At 40.5% G+C, this 19,764-nt stretch overlaps 1 protein-coding gene across 3 annotated transcripts; it reads right to left on the reverse strand.

The window, feature by feature from the left end:
• Positions 1-358: 358 nt before the first annotated feature.
• On the reverse strand, positions 359-18,821 carry FASTKD2 (FAST kinase domains 2). 3 transcript variants are annotated; one of them, XM_080798993.1, is made up of 12 exons: positions 18,755-18,821; positions 16,699-17,519; positions 13,459-13,562; positions 12,702-12,810; positions 12,073-12,196; positions 11,662-11,801; positions 9,917-10,089; positions 6,003-6,166; positions 4,829-5,035; positions 4,352-4,433; positions 2,813-2,927; positions 359-790 (listed from the first exon to the last, which is right to left on the reverse strand). In XM_080798993.1, exons 2-12 carry the CDS (start codon positions 17,419-17,421, stop codon positions 671-673), a joined length of 2,061 nt encoding a protein of 686 aa, XP_080655119.1. In that variant the 5' UTR covers positions 17,422-17,519; positions 18,755-18,821; the 3' UTR covers positions 359-670. The 3 variants fall into 3 exon arrangements, with proteins under 3 accessions (XP_080655119.1, XP_080655120.1, XP_080655121.1); XM_080798994.1 differs by lacking the exon at positions 18,755-18,821 and adding an exon at positions 18,619-18,752; XM_080798995.1 differs by lacking the exon at positions 18,755-18,821 and adding an exon at positions 18,357-18,475.
• Positions 18,822-19,764: the final 943 nt, after the last annotated feature.

The following is a 19,764-nucleotide window of genomic DNA, read 5'->3' on the forward strand; positions in this document are numbered from 1 at the left end:
ACGCTGCGGTTCGAGCACTTGGCTAAACTGCCATGTGGTCAACACTGAAAAATATGGTCAATGCCCGAGTCCTAGAACGGCTTACAGCAAGAGTGCAGATGTACAGATTTTGAACACAAGACCTGCCCAAGCCACCTCGGCCGCAGCCCATCACAACTAAGGAACCAGTGTTTAATGCATGAAAGCTAAAGAGCAAAAGTAAAACCTACAGCCCACGAATCTGTCAAATATCTGGGACCTAGAGAGAATAGGTATGGTTGGAAAAGTGACCCTTCTGGGGTCACCTTCGAAAATGCCAAGAACATTTCTTCCACTCTTAAAATTGATTTTTTTTAAAGTTTTTTGTTTTGTTTTTTTTAATTTGAGAGAGAATGAGTGAGAGAGAGCATGAGAGAGGAGAAGGTCAGAGGGAGAAGCAGACCCCCCAAGGAGCTGGGAGCCTGATGTGGGACTCGATCCTGGAAGTCCGGGATCATGACCTGAGCCGAAGGCAGTCGCTCAACCAACTGAGCCACCCAGGCGCCCTTAAAATTGATTTTAACAGTGAACTGAAGCGTCACGTTCTGCTACGTTGAGCAGTCAGGTGAATTCCATTGACAACTCAATTGTAGTCTTTATTAAAATTCTTTTACAAACTTATGTCTGCTAATACGAAAAGGCTGCTTTGACTTTAACACGTGCTTTGCAGATTTACATCAGCAGTAAGAAAGGCTTCAGTTGAGTAGAGTTTGGTCTTCAAAAATGTGATTACATCCTTCTTCTCCAGCCTTTCCACCTCCCAATTATGGACCTTACCAAAGAAAGGGGAAAATCATCAGTTTGCAAGAAGATAATGACATGTAAAATAAAAACTAGTTTTGAGATCCAAGCATACCAAAGTAACATCAAGCCAACTTTAAAAAAAAAAAAACAAGTGTTCTCACTACATTTGTATCTTCAGGGTAAATGCCCAGTAGTGCAATTGCTGGGTGGTAGAGTAGCTCTATTTTGAACTTTTTGAGGAACCTCCACGCTCTTTTCCAGAGTGGCTGCACCAGCCTACATTCCCACCAACAGTATAGGAGGGTTCCCCTTTCTCCTCATCCTCGCCAACAACTGTCCTTTCCTGACTGGGTAATTTTAGCCATTCTGACTGGTGTGAGGTGGTATCTCATTGTGGTTTTGATTTGTATTTCCCTGATGTGGAGCACTTTTTCATGTGTCTGTTGGCCATTTGGATGTTTTCTTTGCAGAAATGTCTGTTCACGTCCTCTGCCCATTTCTTGATTGGATTATTTGTTCTTTGGGTGTTAAATTTGTTAAGTTCTTTATAGATTTTGGTTACAAGCCCTTTATCTGATATGTTACGTGCACCCGCATGTTTACAGCAGCAATGTCCACAATAGGCAAACTATGGAAAGAGCCTAGGTGTCTATCAACAGATGAATGGATAAAGAATATGTGGCATATATATACAATGGAATACTATGCAGCCATCAAAGAAAAACCCCAAATCTTGCCATTTACAATGATGTGGATGGGACTAGAGGATATTATGCTAAGCAAAATAAGTCAATCAGAGAAAGACAATTATTATACGACCCCACTGATATGAGGAATTTGGGAAACAAGACAGAGGATCATAGGGGAAGGGAGGGAAAAATGAAACAAGATGAAACCAGAGAGGGAGACAAACCATAAGAGACTCTTAATCTCAGGAAACAAACTGAGGGTTACTGGAGGGGAGGGGAGTGGGAGGGATGGGGGGGGGGTGGAGGGATGGGTGGCTGGGTTATGGATATTGGGGACGGCATGTGCTATGGTCAGTGCTTAGAACTGTGTAAGACTAATGAATCACAGACCTGTACCCCTGAAACAAATAATACATTATATGTTAATTAAAAAAAACAAGTGTTATCTTATAAATTACTCATATTTTAAAGGTTTAGTAAGACTATGTGCTAGGGTTGAAGAAAGCTCTACCAGTGAAAATTCTAAAAACTTTAAAGGCCCTCTAATGGGTGCAAAAACTCTTTTCTTGTGATAATCTTCCTGAGAATCTATATAATATCCATTAAGGGAAAAAAGTCTTAAATTGTAGCCCATTAAGAGAAACGTGTCATCTTAACCTCAATAATCCACACGTAATCCATGTTTGGATACAGAAGTACCATAATGAAGATGAGAATTTCACACTTCACCTTATGTGCAAGACCAAGTGAGTGGCATTTAGACAGACATAGATATAGACAGAGATATAGAAATATATATGTAGATAGATAGATAGATAGATAGATTCATTCATAAGGTTCTTGCTCCATACAGAGACATCTGGAAAGGCTGGCCTAGCAAAGCTGCAGAGCTCAGAATCAAAATGAGGTGTGAGGAGGAGGGAAAAAAACTCTCTTCTCACGTCCATCTAGCTTTTTCCAGTGACAAACACCTGACAACAGCCTCACAGCAGCCCACGATAACACAAAGCTCTAATTCACATCTTTACTTCCCTTGTTCAAGAAACTCTGGAAATTGAGTATCATGTCATGGGTCTTAAGTTAAATAAGAAAACAAATTATTTACATTTTCCTCTTAACAAAAAGGAATAAAGTTTACCAAACATAGCACTTATAAAACTCCTAGTAAATAAAAGTTATCCGCTGAGTAGGAACCACATCATGCACAGAAATGTTCTTTTCCAAAGAAAAAATAACTAAGGTACTTATTCCAACACTGTCGACAATTCCTCTAGAGTCCTCGTAACCAAGCTCAACCACAAAATCCCCAGCAGAACAGACATCAGTAACGGAAAAGTACTTCGTTTGCATTTTTTTCTTACCAAGATTACGTGAAAACCCATTATTTTCAAATGTCGCAATTTCATAGCAAGGAATCCTCTGGGATGGGCTAAATCCAAACAGTAAGTAGATCTAGGAACACACAGTACAGCTACTCTGAAAATGAAAATGCACAAAAGGAGACCCATTACTAATGAGATTACATCTACAATCGGGCTGCATTCCTCTTCTTTGGAGATTTCAAAGTCGAGTTCTCTGCTGACCACGGTTGTCACGGTTGTCACCGTTCCCTCCTACCCAACTGTCCTCCACCTCCTTGTTACTTGGCCTCTGCAAATACTCCAGTATATGAAGGCTACAGAAACCAAAAGCTTATAATAATGCTTTATATGATTATCTCTCAACCATCTTTAAGGATGGCTATATTCTTGATGAGCAAAATATCCAAAGAGGAAAGCATTTTATGGCCTTCCTGTGTAGTGTTAATCTCTGATCTAAATATAATTATTTATGCTACTAGAAGTACTGATGTAAAGAAACCAAATGGCAAATGCTCTCGTTGTACATATTGTCTCCCAGAGAGAGAAGCATTTAAAAACCAGAAAGGAGAGAGCAAATACAAAGAAGAAAACATGAAGAGAAAGGCCAGACTGTTAAAATGATAAAATCTGTACGTGTAACGAAACGTGGAAGGTGTAATTTGTTTTTTTCATTGTTCTTGGCCTTTTGGAAAGATTAAGTTGGTTGGAGGGAAAACAAGACCTTTGTATCCTTACTGTCTTCTGTTATACTTTGGCTGTTATCTGAGATAGCATAAAAGAAATGTTATTTTTTAAAGGAATGCTCATTATTTCCTTACTTCTCCGCAGTACTTTAGGCTGAGAGCTACTATATTATGAGGCCCAAACAGTGCAGTACCTGAAAACGAAAAATAATCTTTCACAGAGGTTTGAGAGAAAGTCTTTCTTTCAGGGGAGATGGGTAACGTGTATAGGGAGGGTCACCGTGAAAAAGATGGCCGAGGAACAAGCTAGATGGATTCAGAAAAGGGGTAAAGGTTACAGAGTTGGAAGAGAATGCAAAGGCATGAGTGGACAGAGTGTGAAGCCCTACAGGTTTCCAACGTTCTCTGCCTCTCTCTACTGTAGTTCTGTGCACATCCTATGAAGCAATGAGGACAGAAGCTCCTTGGGGTCACAATCCATGTCTGACTCATCTTTGTGTGCCCCTCAGGGCCTAGTAGCACCTTTCCACAAAGACTGACTGAACACGCGGTGTGTGCGACAGGACCTGAAGCATCTGCACGGATAGCTTCCATCATGTTAACGTAGTTTTACTGTAGTACTCAGCTTTAAAACCTAATCTGTAAAAACTGCCTAGTTCATTACATGGCTCAACTCCAGTCCACTGTCTTTAAGGAACGTCTGCATTTACACCTACGCAGTAGATTAATGGAGGAGAAGTCTCTTGGTATATCACAAGCTCTGCAGAAACAGGTCTTAGTATTGTTACTGCTATTTAATATGAAGTCTTTGAGAATTAAATTCAGAAAGCTCAGCAAATGAATGTATGTCAGCAACCTTTGAATATCGGCAGCAGAAGTTACCGCGTCGGAAAATGGAAGCACTTGACTCCTGTTAGTATCCATTCTGACTTCAAAATCTGAAAGAAAACAATTTTTCAAACATTGCTCAAAGTGATATTCAGTTTCAAAACGTATACTAACACTACCAATAATGATAATGGCATCAGACACAACACGAGACGAGCTTACGATGTGCCAGACTCCAGTCTGGAGTTTACACGCATCATCTCATTTGTTGATCACGGGAACCGTATGAGGTTCCGCTACGTTTACTGCCATTTTATGGACAAGGGGAAGGAGGCAGGCAGCTCGCGGACACAGCACTAGTACGTACAGAGCAAGACTCCCAACCTGGCAGTCCAGCTCCAGAGCCGACGCTCCACTAACCTGCCATGGAAAACTCTTCATCTTTGTCCAAAATAAAGGAAAAGAAGTAAAATACAATAGAGGAAAATCACAGAGAGCCCCATACCGATATGATAATTGTGTGGCAACTGTATGTCTTTTGAGAAGTATCCTTCTCCCAGAAGGCTACTTAGCGCGTCTGCTACCTTCACATTTGGATATAACGTCGTGGATGGCCGTGGTGGCAGGTCGAAGTCTATGGCCTTGTGACAAGGAATATCCAGTTTTAGGCAAGCAGCCAAAATACGAAGCTTGTGAGCATTGCTCTCGTCACCTAAAAAAAGGAGAAAGAAAAATATACAGTTAAGAAGAAATATTAACATCAAGCTTAAGACATTGTATTAATGTACCTATATTGCTAATGATCTGTTTCTTATCAGGAGGAATCTCTGTGTCTCCCTAGTTCCCACAGAGCCTACATCGGTGCCTGGTATTTGATAATGCTTTAAAGTTTAGAAGATCCTTCCAGGTGACTTAGTGTAAACTCTTCACTGAATGATGAGCAATGCCCAGGAAGGTTCAAATGCCTTATGATTAACCAAAGGCCAAGCTGGGACTCAAATCCATGTTTCCTGGGTTTAGGGCTGTTTCCCCCACGGTCACTGCCTAAAAAAATCAGCACGTGCTATTCTGCTTCACAATTTGACTTTGGAATTTCCATTGTTCTTAAAAGAATTTAAACTTCTCTATTCTCAGACACATTACTGAATTACCCAGCCAGATATTGCTTTTCTTTGTAAAGACCCAAAGTCAACAATTAATTTCATTCCAAGGGTAAGTTAAGTTCACTACTTTGGAAACTATCTGACTCCTTGATCTAAAAGCTTGTGTCCTCATTACAGGCCAGGAGTGACAAAGTGATTAGGGCTGCAAAAGCTGACTGAACTCAGCTCCAAAGGTGGTATGTAAGGATTAGGAAATACAAACACCTCCGATCGAGGCATAAAGAACACGGTGAACATGCGGCCTTTGCACAAGTGTAGACGGTATAAATGAAAGGAACAATGGGGATGTGTTTCTGATCCTTGCCTTCTATACGTAAGAGTCTGTCATTAAAGGAGGCTGCATAGGTTTGCTAGCTTGAAGCACTGACCTCTGACTTCACCATTTTGGGTCCTTTCCTCAGTAGCATCTGCGTGTTTTAACTAACTCTGCTCTAACAATGACCCCATTCAGAATCACAAGGTAGCTAGCTAGTGGGACTGCCTTATTTCGGTCACGACCGTATGCTGACATCATACCTGGTATCAGCAGCTCCTTGATGACATCCTTTTGGAGAAGTGGATTAATAAGGGCCATGGGGAAATGATTCATCAAGCAAAATGAACACACAGCACTCAATAGATTTTCAGAAGAGATGTTGTGAAGATAACCAGTCAGAGAATTAGCCATAACTTCTTGGAACCTCCAAAGGAACAAAGGAAAGTCAGCTTTCAAATATAAATAGAAAACAAGGTTGTGGTAGAGAAAGCGGGGTGTCAGAGAACCAGTGGCTTTAAGGAGTCCAAAGAAAGGAAGCGAGAAAATCAGACTGGCAGTATCCGCATGTCTTTCACGTCAGGTGCCTATCTCACAATAAATATAGATTCTCAATAAATCTTAGTTGGCTACTGCTACATGTCTTGTACAGAGTAAATACTTCATAGGCTGTGACTCATTTAATTACTATTAACACTTTATGGGGTAGGTATTCTTCTTCTTCTCATAATAAAGATGAGTAAACAGCTTCAGAGAAGCTGAGGAACTTGTCCAAGAACAGCAGGAAGTAGCAGAGACAGCATTGGAATGCAAGTTGTCAGGCTCCAGAGCCTTTTAATCATTCTCCTGAATTTTTACCATGAGTATGTCTGTAAGGTCTGGAACACTCCCAGTTTTACAAGCAATTAAAATGCTCTAGCTATCAATATTCTGAGTTAAAAGAACTTCCAGCCTAATCCTACCATGTAGAACTAATGTTCTACAGTATGACAAAGCAGTTAAGCATCGATGAAGAGAGCGAAGATCAAATTAGGCAGGGTCTCTTGCTCAGGGTGACATGATAACAAATGGCACAGACAGGTTCTGAACCCAGGTTAGGCTTGGGACATAAGCTATCTAACGTTCTGTAAGAAAAAAATGAATGACATGCAAAGGATGGTGATGGCACATGGGAAAGGAAGTAGACAGAGCAGCTTTGCGGATATGGAGAATTTCCGGAAGTGGAAAAGATGCAGTGAGCCCTTCCGCACGAGGCTGTATAGGAAATGGCCTCAGATCAGCTGGGAGGTCCCATGGGCAGCAGCAGATGGCTGAGGGACGGAGTGGGAGGCCGCGACAGGCTAGGGCAGGACTGTGGGAGTTACTATGGGGTGGGAAGAAGGGAACAGGTCCTAGAGAGAGCAGTGAGGCAAGAAAGGGTGGGTGGCAGATGACCGCATTTGGAGACTGGGGGGGTAATCACCTCTCGGATCTTCTCATCCCACTTCTGTACCTCCTGCTTTAGTTAACACCCAACTTTACATCCTTCCCCGCACATGCTCTGCTGTTTCTTTCCTCCCTGACTTGAATACGGTGATCCCTTCTGCTCAGAATCTTCTTTCCTGCTTATCTTTCTATGGTTGCCTCCTATCTCCCCACCTTTGAAGATCTGCTCAGGTACCACCTCCTCCAGGCAGCACTGCTTGGAGGTAGCCCCACATCACCAGGTTAGCGTCCTGGAGCATCCTTCCTCTACTGTCATATATTCTGCATAAAATCTATCACTCCAATTTTCATGCTGTCTTTGCCAAAATCTGTGTCTATCTCACCCATTACACAGAATCCTGGCAAAAAGGACTATGTCATGGGAAGCCTGGCCGGCTCGGTTGGTGGGGCATGTGACTCATGATCTCAGGACTGTGAGTTCAAGTTCCATGCTGGGTGTAGAGATTACTTAAATATCTTTAAAAGACAAAATAAGGATTGTGTCTTACTCATCTTTGTCCTGAGTACCCAAGTACTTGGTATAGGTTTTCTGGCCAAATAAACAAATTTAGATGAGGAAGACACAAAGAAGAGAATGTTTGTCGAAAAAGATGAATCAAGAATAAGGATGTACAACAAGTTGTATCCACTAAATATGTATAGCTTTTTACATGTTAACCATGAGATGAATAAATAAAAGTGGTTTTAAAAATCATTTCATTTAGTTTTTAGTAAAAAACTGATGGAGGAAGAGCAGAGGGAAGGGAGAGGGAAGAGGAAGCCGGAAAAGAGAAGAAGAAGATCTATGGTGACCACAAGTAAGCCACAGACATTCTGGAGTTCAGGAGCACACGGAGGCCCAGAGATGCAAATCTGGGATTATCTACAGGGTGGCAAGTACAGATCATGAAGAAAAAAAAGGACTGAAGTGACAGTTGAAAAGCTACATGTTTTCTTTCTTAGGTTTCAAACCCAGGAACACACTCTGGATTTAATACACCCTCTATCCCAGAAGCCACCACATAAATAAAATCATTAATGTACCACATGTGGATATACAACGTGCTAAGCCAAATTTTCTACCACTCTCTGCTAATCAACTTCTCACATGCTCTGAGTTAGCCTGCTTCTAAAAATCCGCCACTGCAGCCAAAGACACCATCCTCCTCTCTCTCTCTCTCCCCTGAAGTGTTCCCTTGGTACCTCCATTTACTGCCTTCCTCTGGAAATCCAAGGCTTACCTCCTGAAGTAGTATGGAAGAACAGGGAACATGATGCAAGGATGTGGACCAAGCTGTCTCTTGGGATGGCCACAGTGAATCGAAAGACTCCTTAACCACCCAGTGTTTGTTCTCCTAATACCATGGAATCCATGCGGCTGTTCCTGGAGTTCTACTTACCACTCAGCTTGCCACTGTCAAGAAAGTGCTCAAGGTACATGGGAGCCAGCCTCAGAAGAAAACCAATCGAGGGGACCAGAAGACGACGGAATTTGGGGGATACTTGGAAACCTTCATTAGAAGCCTATTCCGTGCCAGGTCTTGTGCTAAGTTCAGAATAACAAGAACCTGGGTCTGACGCTGGAGAGCCTTCCAGCTGAGAAGCAGACACGGGCTTTCTGACAAATAATCACAGCTCTGTGTCAAGGTTCAACCAGGGATTCATATAAGATGTGACAAGCACAGGGGCTCTGGCGGCAACAAGCAGGGAAGGCACAGGGAAAGCAGCACGAACCAAGTTCTTCAGCACAGTGCAGGCTACGGCGGGCGGGCAGCCGGAGGCCAGCACTTCTTTGGGTACGTACTCCAAAGGGAGGGTGTGGGACCCAAACTCAATCGGATCTCCTCTTTTAGAAATGCAAATCCTGACGGAAACCCCAAGGACAGAAAGCCGTGGAAGTCAACTCGCTCACCTGATGGCGGAGACGGTCTGTGACTCCTGCCACTGAGACCCTGGGAACTGGTCCAGTTTATTCCTGCCATCCTGTGACTACACTGCAACTCTTTTACACAGATTCACCCACTTAATCCTCTTAAAGACTCAATGTGATTAGGAGTAACTCTTATGTCTTCTCCCCATTTTAACAGATGAAGAAACCCAAGCACAGATCAGTGGCTTGCCAAAAGTAGCTTATGAATGGCAGAGCCGGGCTTCAAACCTGAGTAATACATCTCCAATGTCTGCGCTTCTACAAAAATGGCATCTTACATACATTTTCTTTCATTTTTAGTGAACTCAAACTGATCCAGAGAGGTAGAAAAGATGTTCTGGGGGGGAAAGCAGAGGTATGAAAGAGCCCAGCATGTCTGAGGAACTGCTGTATTTAGTAGTAGAAATGCATGGTTGTGGTTAAAAATGAAAATTATAGAAAGCAGTAATTTGGGACCAAATGAATAGTCACGGTCAAAACTGAACTATGAACTCAGGGGCTGAGGGAATAAGCTAGGAGAGTTTCAAATGAAGACTCCTACGCTGAATTAACAAATAAAACCATAAAGAACAAAGAAACAAGCAAGACAAAAAAAAAAAAAAAAACAAAACCACAGCAAAAAGAACTTCACAAATAAAGACTACCAAGCCTTGTTTCTTGATACAGATGGCAGCCACGGATGTGTTCACTTGTAACAATGTATTAAGCTTATGATAATATGTAACCTTTCCTTGAAGTATGTTACATGGCAATAAAAAAAAATTTAAAAGAACAAGTACATACTCTGAGGTCTGGCATTTGTAGAAGTGATTGAGAGAAGAATACACATGAAGAATACAGATAATGCTTTTCATGTTTAGAGAGGCAGGATCAGCTATCACTTTCTTCATGAACACGTCCATCAGATCAGTATGTCGAAAGCCAAGGTTTTCAAATAAAATGAGGAGAAAGATAACCTTTAAAAAAGAATGAATTGAGGGAAAACTTTTTAATAATTATAGAATGCTACCAGTAATTTTTTTTTTAGAGCTCAAAAAATTAAAACAGCAAGAGAACTGTCTGAATGAAGAGAATATTCCCTAAAGAGAAAAATTCTCTTTTCCTCACAAAATCTATTCCAGCAGTTCTTGAATTAGATATTAAGTTAATAAGCAACCTCTTTTTATAAATGAGAACCAGGGCATACAATGGTTTCCATAATTCCATCTCATTTAAAAATAAATCCTTCCTTACATGCTTTTCACACATCAGATCTAAAAACTACATTAACATACAATGGAGTATTACTCAACCATCAGAAAGGATGAATACCCAGCTTTTGCATCAACATGGATGAGACTGGAGGAGATTATGCTGAATGAAATACATCAAGCAGAGAAAGTCAATTATCATACGGTTTCACTTACTTATGGAACATAAGGAATAGCATGAAGGACATTAGGAGAAGGAAGGGGAAAATGAAGGGAGGGAAATCCAAGGGGGAGATGAACTATGGACTACAAGAAACAAACTGAAGGTTTTAGCGGAGAGGGGAGGGGGATGGGTGAGCCCAGTGATGGGTATTAAGGAGGGCATGGATTGCATGGAGCACTGGGTGCTATACACAAACAATGAAACCTGGAACATGACATCAAAAACTAATGATGTACTGTATGGTGACTAACACATCATAATAAAAAATACCTTAAATATACCTTTTCTAAGGTTTTTCAAAATGACCAACTCAATTTTGAACTATTCCCTCTTCCAAACCTAGACAGTTTCTACATTCAAAACATGTATGAGGTAACTCAAGAATTTCTATATTCAACATTGAGTTGTACAAATGAGAACAGAGATTAATACACTGTGATTAAATTAAAATTTCCAGTTCACTTCTCATTTCCCTCTTGGAGATTCCCACTATTAGTATTTCTTTTTCCAAAACCAATTTCCATGGCAAACTCAATATGCACCTTACCCTCCAAAGTAAAGTGAACCTAGGGACTGAACACAATTACCACTGTTTCAGTACAAAAAGCAGCTTTTACCAGCTGCTTCATTAGATGTTTCTATTACTAATACAGCCCCCAAATTTAAAGGTCCTTACTCTGGGAGAAACAAAACAACTTTCCATAAATAGAAGATAGACATAGTCACTAAGTAATGACATTTTACACCTCAAAACGCATAAGCCTGTCACATCATCTGTTTTTACTATTCTAAGTCTAAAAAAGAAAAAGAGAAAGACAGAAATAATCCTAATTATCCAAATTATCATACTATCTTTTAAAAAGCAAACAGAAGAACAAACTTTGGACAACATAGTTTCTCTTTCGGAAAGACGGTTAAAAGATTAAATAGTATATTAACAGGAAACTTCCAGACAGAAATGGTAAGGAGCTATTCTTTCAAAAGTCATTTCAACATTGGAATATTTTGGTCTCTTAACTGCTATAAAGCTGATACAGAAATACCCAGAATGTTAAATGAATTGATCTGCTTCTTGAAAGTTTCTGAGGTTTATTCTAAACTGTCAACAAACTTACTTGCTTTAACTTCCAGATGTCAATAGTCGTAGCCACATAATCTGCTATTCCCTTAAAAAGATCGAAATTATGGTACCGGAGGTCTTTGCAAGACTGCAATATGTTGATGAGTACTTTAAAAGGACACCCATGGATATTACCTTTAAAAATGAGTTAAATAAACAAACAAAAATTACCAGATAGCTTTGAATGTAAAATCTAAGATACTCTACACTCAAAATGTTTGTTTCTTTAGAAAAATATAGCACTGTATTTTGTAAAAGACAAACACAAAAAAACGACAGGCAAAATTAAATTTAGATCTAATCATATCATCAGTTATTGTCTGTATAACAGTAAAGTTTTTAAAACAAATACAGTCCAGAACAGTAGGTCAGATGCTAAAAATCATGAAAGAAAAATTTCCCTTACCTATGACCATCTTACTGCACTCATCCAGAAGAACAACAGAGCGGTGATTCATGGCAGCTAATGCCTCAAACATGTGCTGGCTATTCAAATCAGAAAATCTGTCTAATTCTCTCAAGGCTTTCATCTAAAGAAAAACAAACTTCAATTTATAATTTCTGGCAAAGTAAATTAAACTTTTATTTTTAAGTAAAAAGGATAAAGTTTGAGCAAAGTGACTCAAATAAATATACAGGTCAAATATATACATTTATATATACAGGAGCACCTGGGAGGCTCAGTGGGTTACACATCCAACTCTCGGTTTCAGCTCAGGTCATGATCTCCTGGGTGGTGAGAGTGAGCCTGGTGCTGGGGCTCCACACTCAACGAGGAGTCTGCTTGAAGACAGTCTCCCTCTGCCCCTCCTCTCACTCCCAAATATATTCTCTCTCTCTCTCTCAAATAAATAAATAAATCTTTAAAAATATGCACATATTCATATATACAAATAAATACAAATCTACTTCTATTACTTCACTCTAGCAAAATTGAACCTAAAAGCACAACAAAGTCTAGGACCTAAGAGCAGATAGTAAGAAATTTTTTTTTCCCAATCTTACCCACTTTAAGAAAATTCAAAATGTGTTTACCTCCAGTTTCCTTTTAAGAGCAATTGGTGCATCTTTTCCAACACATCTTATCAGAGCTTGTAATGTAAAGACACGTTCTATATTCCAGACTCGCTGATCAGCTAGTATCCTGTAATTAAACACAATAAATACCACAATCCTAAATTCTGAAAACCAGAAGAATTATTTTAGAAGTCATATGGTTGAGCTCCTACTTCTAGGCGAGGAAGATGGACCCTACAGAAATAATCTACCTGCCCAAGGGAATGTAAGTAGCTAAAGATTGAAGACCAACCTAGCACTATTTCCTCTCACATTATTCTACTATCATGAACAAACAAACACATCAGGAGATTATAGTAAGATATCCCAATGCATAGGCAAAGACAGAGGAAATTAAGTCTTATTCTCACTGACCTATGACATTAGATCAGTTGCATCAATTTTATAAATTATAAAACTCAAGCTCTTTTTTGGGCCAGTTCCTTATCATGTAATCCCACAAAGTAACTGTTATGAGCTGAATACATGTCCATGTGCTCCCAGCCCACGTCAGTTATAAGATCAATTTAGAATTCAACGTCACCCATACTTTTTTTATGCTGGACCCTAAAAGAAGCATTATTTCTAGTGATCCAGAATCAGGATTTTAAGTTAAATAAGGTATTAAAGTCTCTCCCCACCCAAATAAGGCAAGTCAACTTTCATTGTGGTTTTTGATTTGAGATATACACGGAGTAGAGAATGCCACATGAAGAAAGCATAGGAGAGCGCTTACCGCAATCCTGCTCGAAGAACGTCCACGTTCTTACATGGTTCCATTGCCTCTAAAATAGCTGACAAGACTGAAAGACATTTCTCATCACACTCATTGATACGTTCCTATTGAAAAAATTACAAAAACACTGCAGATAAGCCTATTGTAGACTACCTCACCTAAGCAAAAGCACTGAAGCTTTCAATTAAATGATTAAGTATCAAACCAATAATTCATAGTCAGCCCACAATAAACATCTTTGAGAAAAAAATGTCCTATGTAGTGAATTTTCCAAATAACCAATATACACTTTTACCTATCAACACATTTTTTACATTTACCATTACCACTGAAAACCCACTTGATATTGATTGCATGCCTCTGCTTCTGAAATAACCTTTATCAAACACAATTTTTACTTCTTCTTAGGACTCAAGCTCAGCATGAAGACAAGGGGCAATTTGTCCGTTCCTAAAGAACCTTAGACGGCTGTCCTCTTGTAACTTCTCTATATGCTTTCCTGGCATCAAACTGTAACTTCAGTTGCGAATCTTCTGATCCACATCTGCTATCACATTTTACCACCACTATCTGGGTATCAAGGGGAGCTCCAGGCTCCAATTTCTTTCACATCTATTGGGTTAAGGCACTTATCTAGATTCTAGAAATGGCAGAGGGCATAATTCAGAAAGTTAATAGTAATGACACAGCTTGCTTAGTGCTCTACAATTTAATCACAACCAATTCATACACCTCACAAGAGTAGTTGTCATCACAGGTGGGAAACTTGGGCTGAAAGAGGTATGCTTTTTTGCTAAAATGGCATGACTAACAAGGTACAAAGTCTCAGGTCAAAATCAGGTACTAAGTAGAAATGGATAAGGCTGAAAGAAAAAGAAAGGAGGGTTTCCATAGCAATTCACAACATCCCATCAATATCTGCTGTGAAAGAAAAGACCGTTTGGCTAAAAGGCAAATTCACTCATGACTCACTTACCTGTCATCTTTAGCTAAAATGTCTTTACAACATTCCAACAGGTCAATGAGACACAATCATACATATATATATTCTGACTCCAAATATCCACTCATACCGGACCAATGCAGATGCTATGCTGATTTGGATACCTGTCCAAAATCTAGTAAAAGCATTACCAACCAGGTAGTGACTTATTACAATCACTTTTAAATAACTACATAGGGAATACAGTCTACCAAATAAACATGGATATATTGTGTGGTTTAAACACACACACACACACACACACACATAAAAATTCATTCTTAATGAAGGACATACAGAAATCACGGTAACATAAAAAGTTAAAGTTAAAAACTTATATCCTTAAAAACTTAATTTTATAATAGGATAGGACTATAGGGGCGCCTGGGTGGCTCAGTGGGTTAAAGCCTCTGCCTTTGGCTCGGGTCATGATCTTAGGGTCCTGGGATCGAGCCCCATATCAGGCTCTCTGCTCACTGGGGAGCCTGCTCCCCCCCACCCCCCCGCCTGCCTCTCTGCCTACTTGTGATCTGTCTGTAAATAAATAAATAAAATCTTAGGGAAAAAAAAAAAGGATAGGACTATATATGAGATCATCCTCAAGAAATTTAAAAATTATTTAATTCTGATCACTGAGTCTAGAAGTCAGTGTCCACCCTTAAAAGGTAAATTATTACTTCAATGGACTATCATTTCTTCATTACATCTGGTGCTTCAGTGAGATCAAAAAGGACACTGACTCCCTTTGAAACTTTTTGAAACTAAAAGTGGCTCTTCTAACCAATTTCACCCTTCCTCCAGTCCATTTCTACTCATACAGTGATCTAAAATATAAAGTTGAACATGTAAACACTTTGCTTAAAATACTTCAATGGATCCCCAATGCCCATATGATAATTCCAAACTCCTTACGAGAGCATAAAAGGCTTTATGATTTAATCCCCCTCCTCCCGATTCCAGCCTCATATCTTGCTCCTACACCCGTAACTGCTCCTCCCCAGCCAGAATCACACAATTTCTTCCCTACTCCCTCAAACACATAACCCCAGCAGTCTATACTTCAGCACCACTGAACTACTTTCAGCTCCCCAAAGCTGCTGAACTTTTCTTCTGGATGAAGGGGCAATCCTCTTCTTCAAATACTACCCCCTTCACTATCCAACTTTCACTCACAAACTGCTGCTCGTTCCTTGGATTCAACTTGGATATCATCTCCTACTGAGCTTAAATCCTTGTTCTACCATGAACTCGGGGTTTGTTAATTCACCCAGCAAATTAAGACCTACAAATATGATATTAACAGAAAGGTAAACTTGGGCAGGTTACCTAACCTAAGCCTAAATTTCCTAATCATTAGTAAGATGAAAGCAACTGTTTTACAAGGTACACTGAGGATTACATGAGGCAATTGTTTTCAAACTATATACATATATCTCTGCCTCAAACACTAATCCTGTATCCTCCTCCTGTCTCCTCTTCCCATCATAAAGGCCTTCTCCTAAGTTAGAAGTCTGTTATACACTCCTACAAGACAGTGTTTTTCTTTCACTGTGCTAGAAGCTCTCTTGTGGCCATTATTTTGTCCATAATTATATTCCCTTGAGCTCAGCTCAGTTCGTATAATGTAGCAAACGTCTGACTTCCTAGATGACATTGGTTATTTTTGCAATTGCCTACAAAATATGTCTTCTCCTTTACATTATAAGAACAAGAATCATGTCTCCTAAATCTATCTAGTGACAAGTGTAGTAAATTGATACATAATTGACACCAAATAAATGTTTACCATATGAATAAATGAATTCACTAGCTGTTGACTTCAGCCAAGTCGTTTAACATCACTAAATCTGTTTCCTCATCTGCAAAACTGAGGTAAACATTGACCTGGCAGGGCTATTGAGAGGATTAAGTAAGTAAAAAGTGTAGGTACTCAATAAATATTAGTTCTCCCCTCTTCTCTCTTACCTTCCAACTAACCAGCCTTTTCTTGTATATTTGATATCTCTCCTCATTTTAGTTTATTACTATTAGTCACCTCTGGCAAAGAAAAATGGTGCAAGCTTTCATAAATTTTCATAGCAAAAGGAAGGAAAGACCTGGTTAACTTATGGTCTCTAAATCATATATATGCAGAAATAAATATAAACTACCTATTCCACTAATAATTTCTTCCAAGAAGGATACATCTCTATTTCCCCTCATTCTTTTAAGATGTGCCAGCCGTGTAAAACGATATTTACGTCTCCTTTTGATTTTACCTGGACCACCCTCAGCAAAGTCTGTACCAGCAGAGTGTTCTGAGGAATTCCAAGCTTCACCATAGCATGAAGACTGAACAGCAGGTGGTCATAGTGCATGATCTTGGATTCTCTCATCATTTGTTCACACAGCTGATTAAATGCAGGATGGTTAAACATCAGTTGCTTTTCAACACGCTTCTGGTCATCAGACATCCGTTTAGCAATTATCCACATTGCTGAAAAATAATTACTACTGGGAAATGTAGGTCGTTCTGAAAATTTATCTAACACATCACTCAGAGAACTACACTCCTCAGACAGTTTTTTACTGTTGACAGGGGTTGGTTTTGTTTCCTTGGTGAGCACATCTTCACTGGAGGCCTTATGATGAAATGCTTCCTTCTTCAGTGCATCATCAGGGTCAAGAGAGTGTTTTGAATCAAATGACAGTCTTCTAGGACAAAGCGGTCTGTCGACTGTAAGGACTGTTTCAGTGCCTATCCCCTTCGTTTGAAAATTATCTCCTGATTTAAAAATTAAGGCATCCTGAAATAGATGTCTAGCAGATGACTGCACTCCATTACCAAAGTCACTGAAAAGAAGGTTTCTTGGGTTCCAGTTTGAATAAACAACTTTTGGTCTGGAAAATCCCAAAGGATAGAGCCTTATCGTTCTGCTTGTAGGAACTAAAGTACTTAATTGTCTGAGGTTCAATAAAATGGCACTTGCTCTGTTATTCATTGTGCTATCCACTCAAACACTTTCAAATCACTTTAAAGTAGTCTCTGATACAATACCACTTCAAGAAGGAGTGAAAGAGAAGAAATGCCGTTGTTTTCCTGTAGGGAAAGGAGTTATAAAAGGAACAAAAATTAAAGCAAAACTTTTACTTAATGAAATGAAATGAACTTAATAGACACCAAAGTGGGAACCTATAGAGACTTTAAAGATTAAAACGGTAAAACTACTACGGGCACCAGGGTGGCTCTATCGGTTAAGCGCTGCCTTTGGCTCAGGTCATGATTCCAGGGTCCTGGATAGAGCCCTGCATAGGGCTCCCTGCTCAGCAGAGAGCCTGCTTCTCTCTCTCCCTCTGCCTGCTGCTCTGCTTACTTGTGCTCTCTGTGTCAAATAAATAAATAAAATCTTAAACAAACAAACAAAAACCCAGTAAAACTACTTTACCAATATGGACTTCCTCCACTTCTCCCACAATGTGTAAACTGTCTTAGAGAAGCCAGGTTACCTTGGAAGTAGTCGTTGTATAAATGAGTTTAAAAAATAAAGAGAAATCTCTGGTGAAAAGTGTTCCCACAAAGTTTCTTAAGAAAGGGATTTTAGATATGATCTCTTTGATATGAGGAATTTGAGAGGGGGGTTAGGTTGTGGAGGGTAGGGAAGGAAAAAATGAAATAAGGTGGGATGGGGAGGGAGAAACACCTTAACAGACTCTTAATATCCCGAAACAAACTGAGGGTTGCTGGGGGATGACGGGGGTAAGGAGAGGGTGGTTGGGTTACGGACACTGGGGAGTGTATGTGCTATGGTGAGGGCTGTGAAATGTGTAAGCCTGATGATTCACAGACCTGTACCCCTGGGCAAATAATACATTATGTGTTAGTAAAAATAATTTAAAAAAAGAAAGAAAGAAAGAAAGAAAAGGGATTTTATGTTACCATTGCTTTGGAGATGCCTTCAATGAAAAAGTTTTAACGTTGACGGATCCTTTTTAACATGAAGATTTAGCAACGGCAAACCCGGACTTTAAGAATAGGGACTGGGACAAGAAGAACCGCTGAGGAGAGGAAGCAACAAACCAAAGTGATGCTTGCACGCTACCTGCGACTGGGAGGGTGACACAATCGGCCAGTATCGCCAGATCTCATGAAGTGTTAGGAGATAATATTTCCCAAGCTGGGGCACCCAGAATTAACCCACCTCCCTAAAGTTAAGGCCCAAGCAACTCCCGAGACTCTTCTCCAATGGCAGGAAGTCTAAGGTGTAGCACAGCAAAGTGCTCCGCCTATTCTCGTTGCCCACACACCTGAGGTCAGAACCCCGTGGTCTCACTCACCTGAGGTCAGAACCCCGTGGTCTATATAGGCGCAGCCATGACAGCTTTCCAGCGAGAGGGACGTATCGCGAGATTTTACGGATCCCTCATAGGTCAAAAAGCTTATGTTCGCGGTCGTCGGAGAGGCTTGTTCAGTGAGAAGAAAGTTTACCGAAGAGAACGACTAGTTTCCTCGGGTTCAGGGATAAGGAAAAGCACGAAGCTTTTTTTTTTTTTAATACATGTTTATTTATTTATTTGACAGACAGAGATCACAAGCAAGCAGAGAGGCAGGCAGAGAGAGGGAGTGGAGGAAGCAGGTTCCCCTGCTGAGCAGAGAGCCCGATGCGGGGCTCGATCCCAGGACCCTGGGATCACGACCTGAGCCGAAGGCAGAGGCTTCAATCCACTGAGCCACCCAGGTGCCCCCCCCCCTTTTTTTTAAAGCACGAAGCTTTTAAAGACAATGTATGATCGTGTGCTCCAACACCTAGCCTCTCTGGCAGGGTCCCCGACCCTGCGCTCAACTTCAGAGTGCGCCTGCGCCACGCCGTGGTTGCCAGGAAACCGCCGAGCCGCGGTTGATGCCGGTGGGTCGAAGATTTAAAATGGCCAAATTCGTGCTTGCGGGTGAGTGGTCCCCACGTCCGCCCGTGGATCGCTCAAAACATCGACAACTACTCACCCCCTGTGGTCTCTGGGCAGTGATCTTCTTAACTGCCTTTTGTTTGGCAACTCCAACCTCTATATGGGCCACCCCAGGCTTCTTATGCATTTATTTAAAGATGTTTATTGGGCAGGGTCCTGTGCAAAGCACTCCCGGACCCTGGGGACACAGAGGGGGAAAAGATATACCCGGGCCCTCGAGGAACTTTCAGTCTTACGGAGTACAGAAGCATGTAAACAAGTAATTTTGATTCACTGTAATTAATGAAATGAGGCAGATGTGCACAGGGCTCTGGGAGGTGTTTCGGGAGCTGATTTTTGAAGGTTTGGGATGGGGAGACCATTCCAGAGAAAGGCACAGAGGC

This window comes from Martes martes (genome assembly GCF_963455335.1).
Source record: "Martes martes genome assembly, chromosome: 3".
In the NCBI taxonomy this organism is placed as follows: Eukaryota; Metazoa; Chordata; class Mammalia; order Carnivora; family Mustelidae; genus Martes; species Martes martes.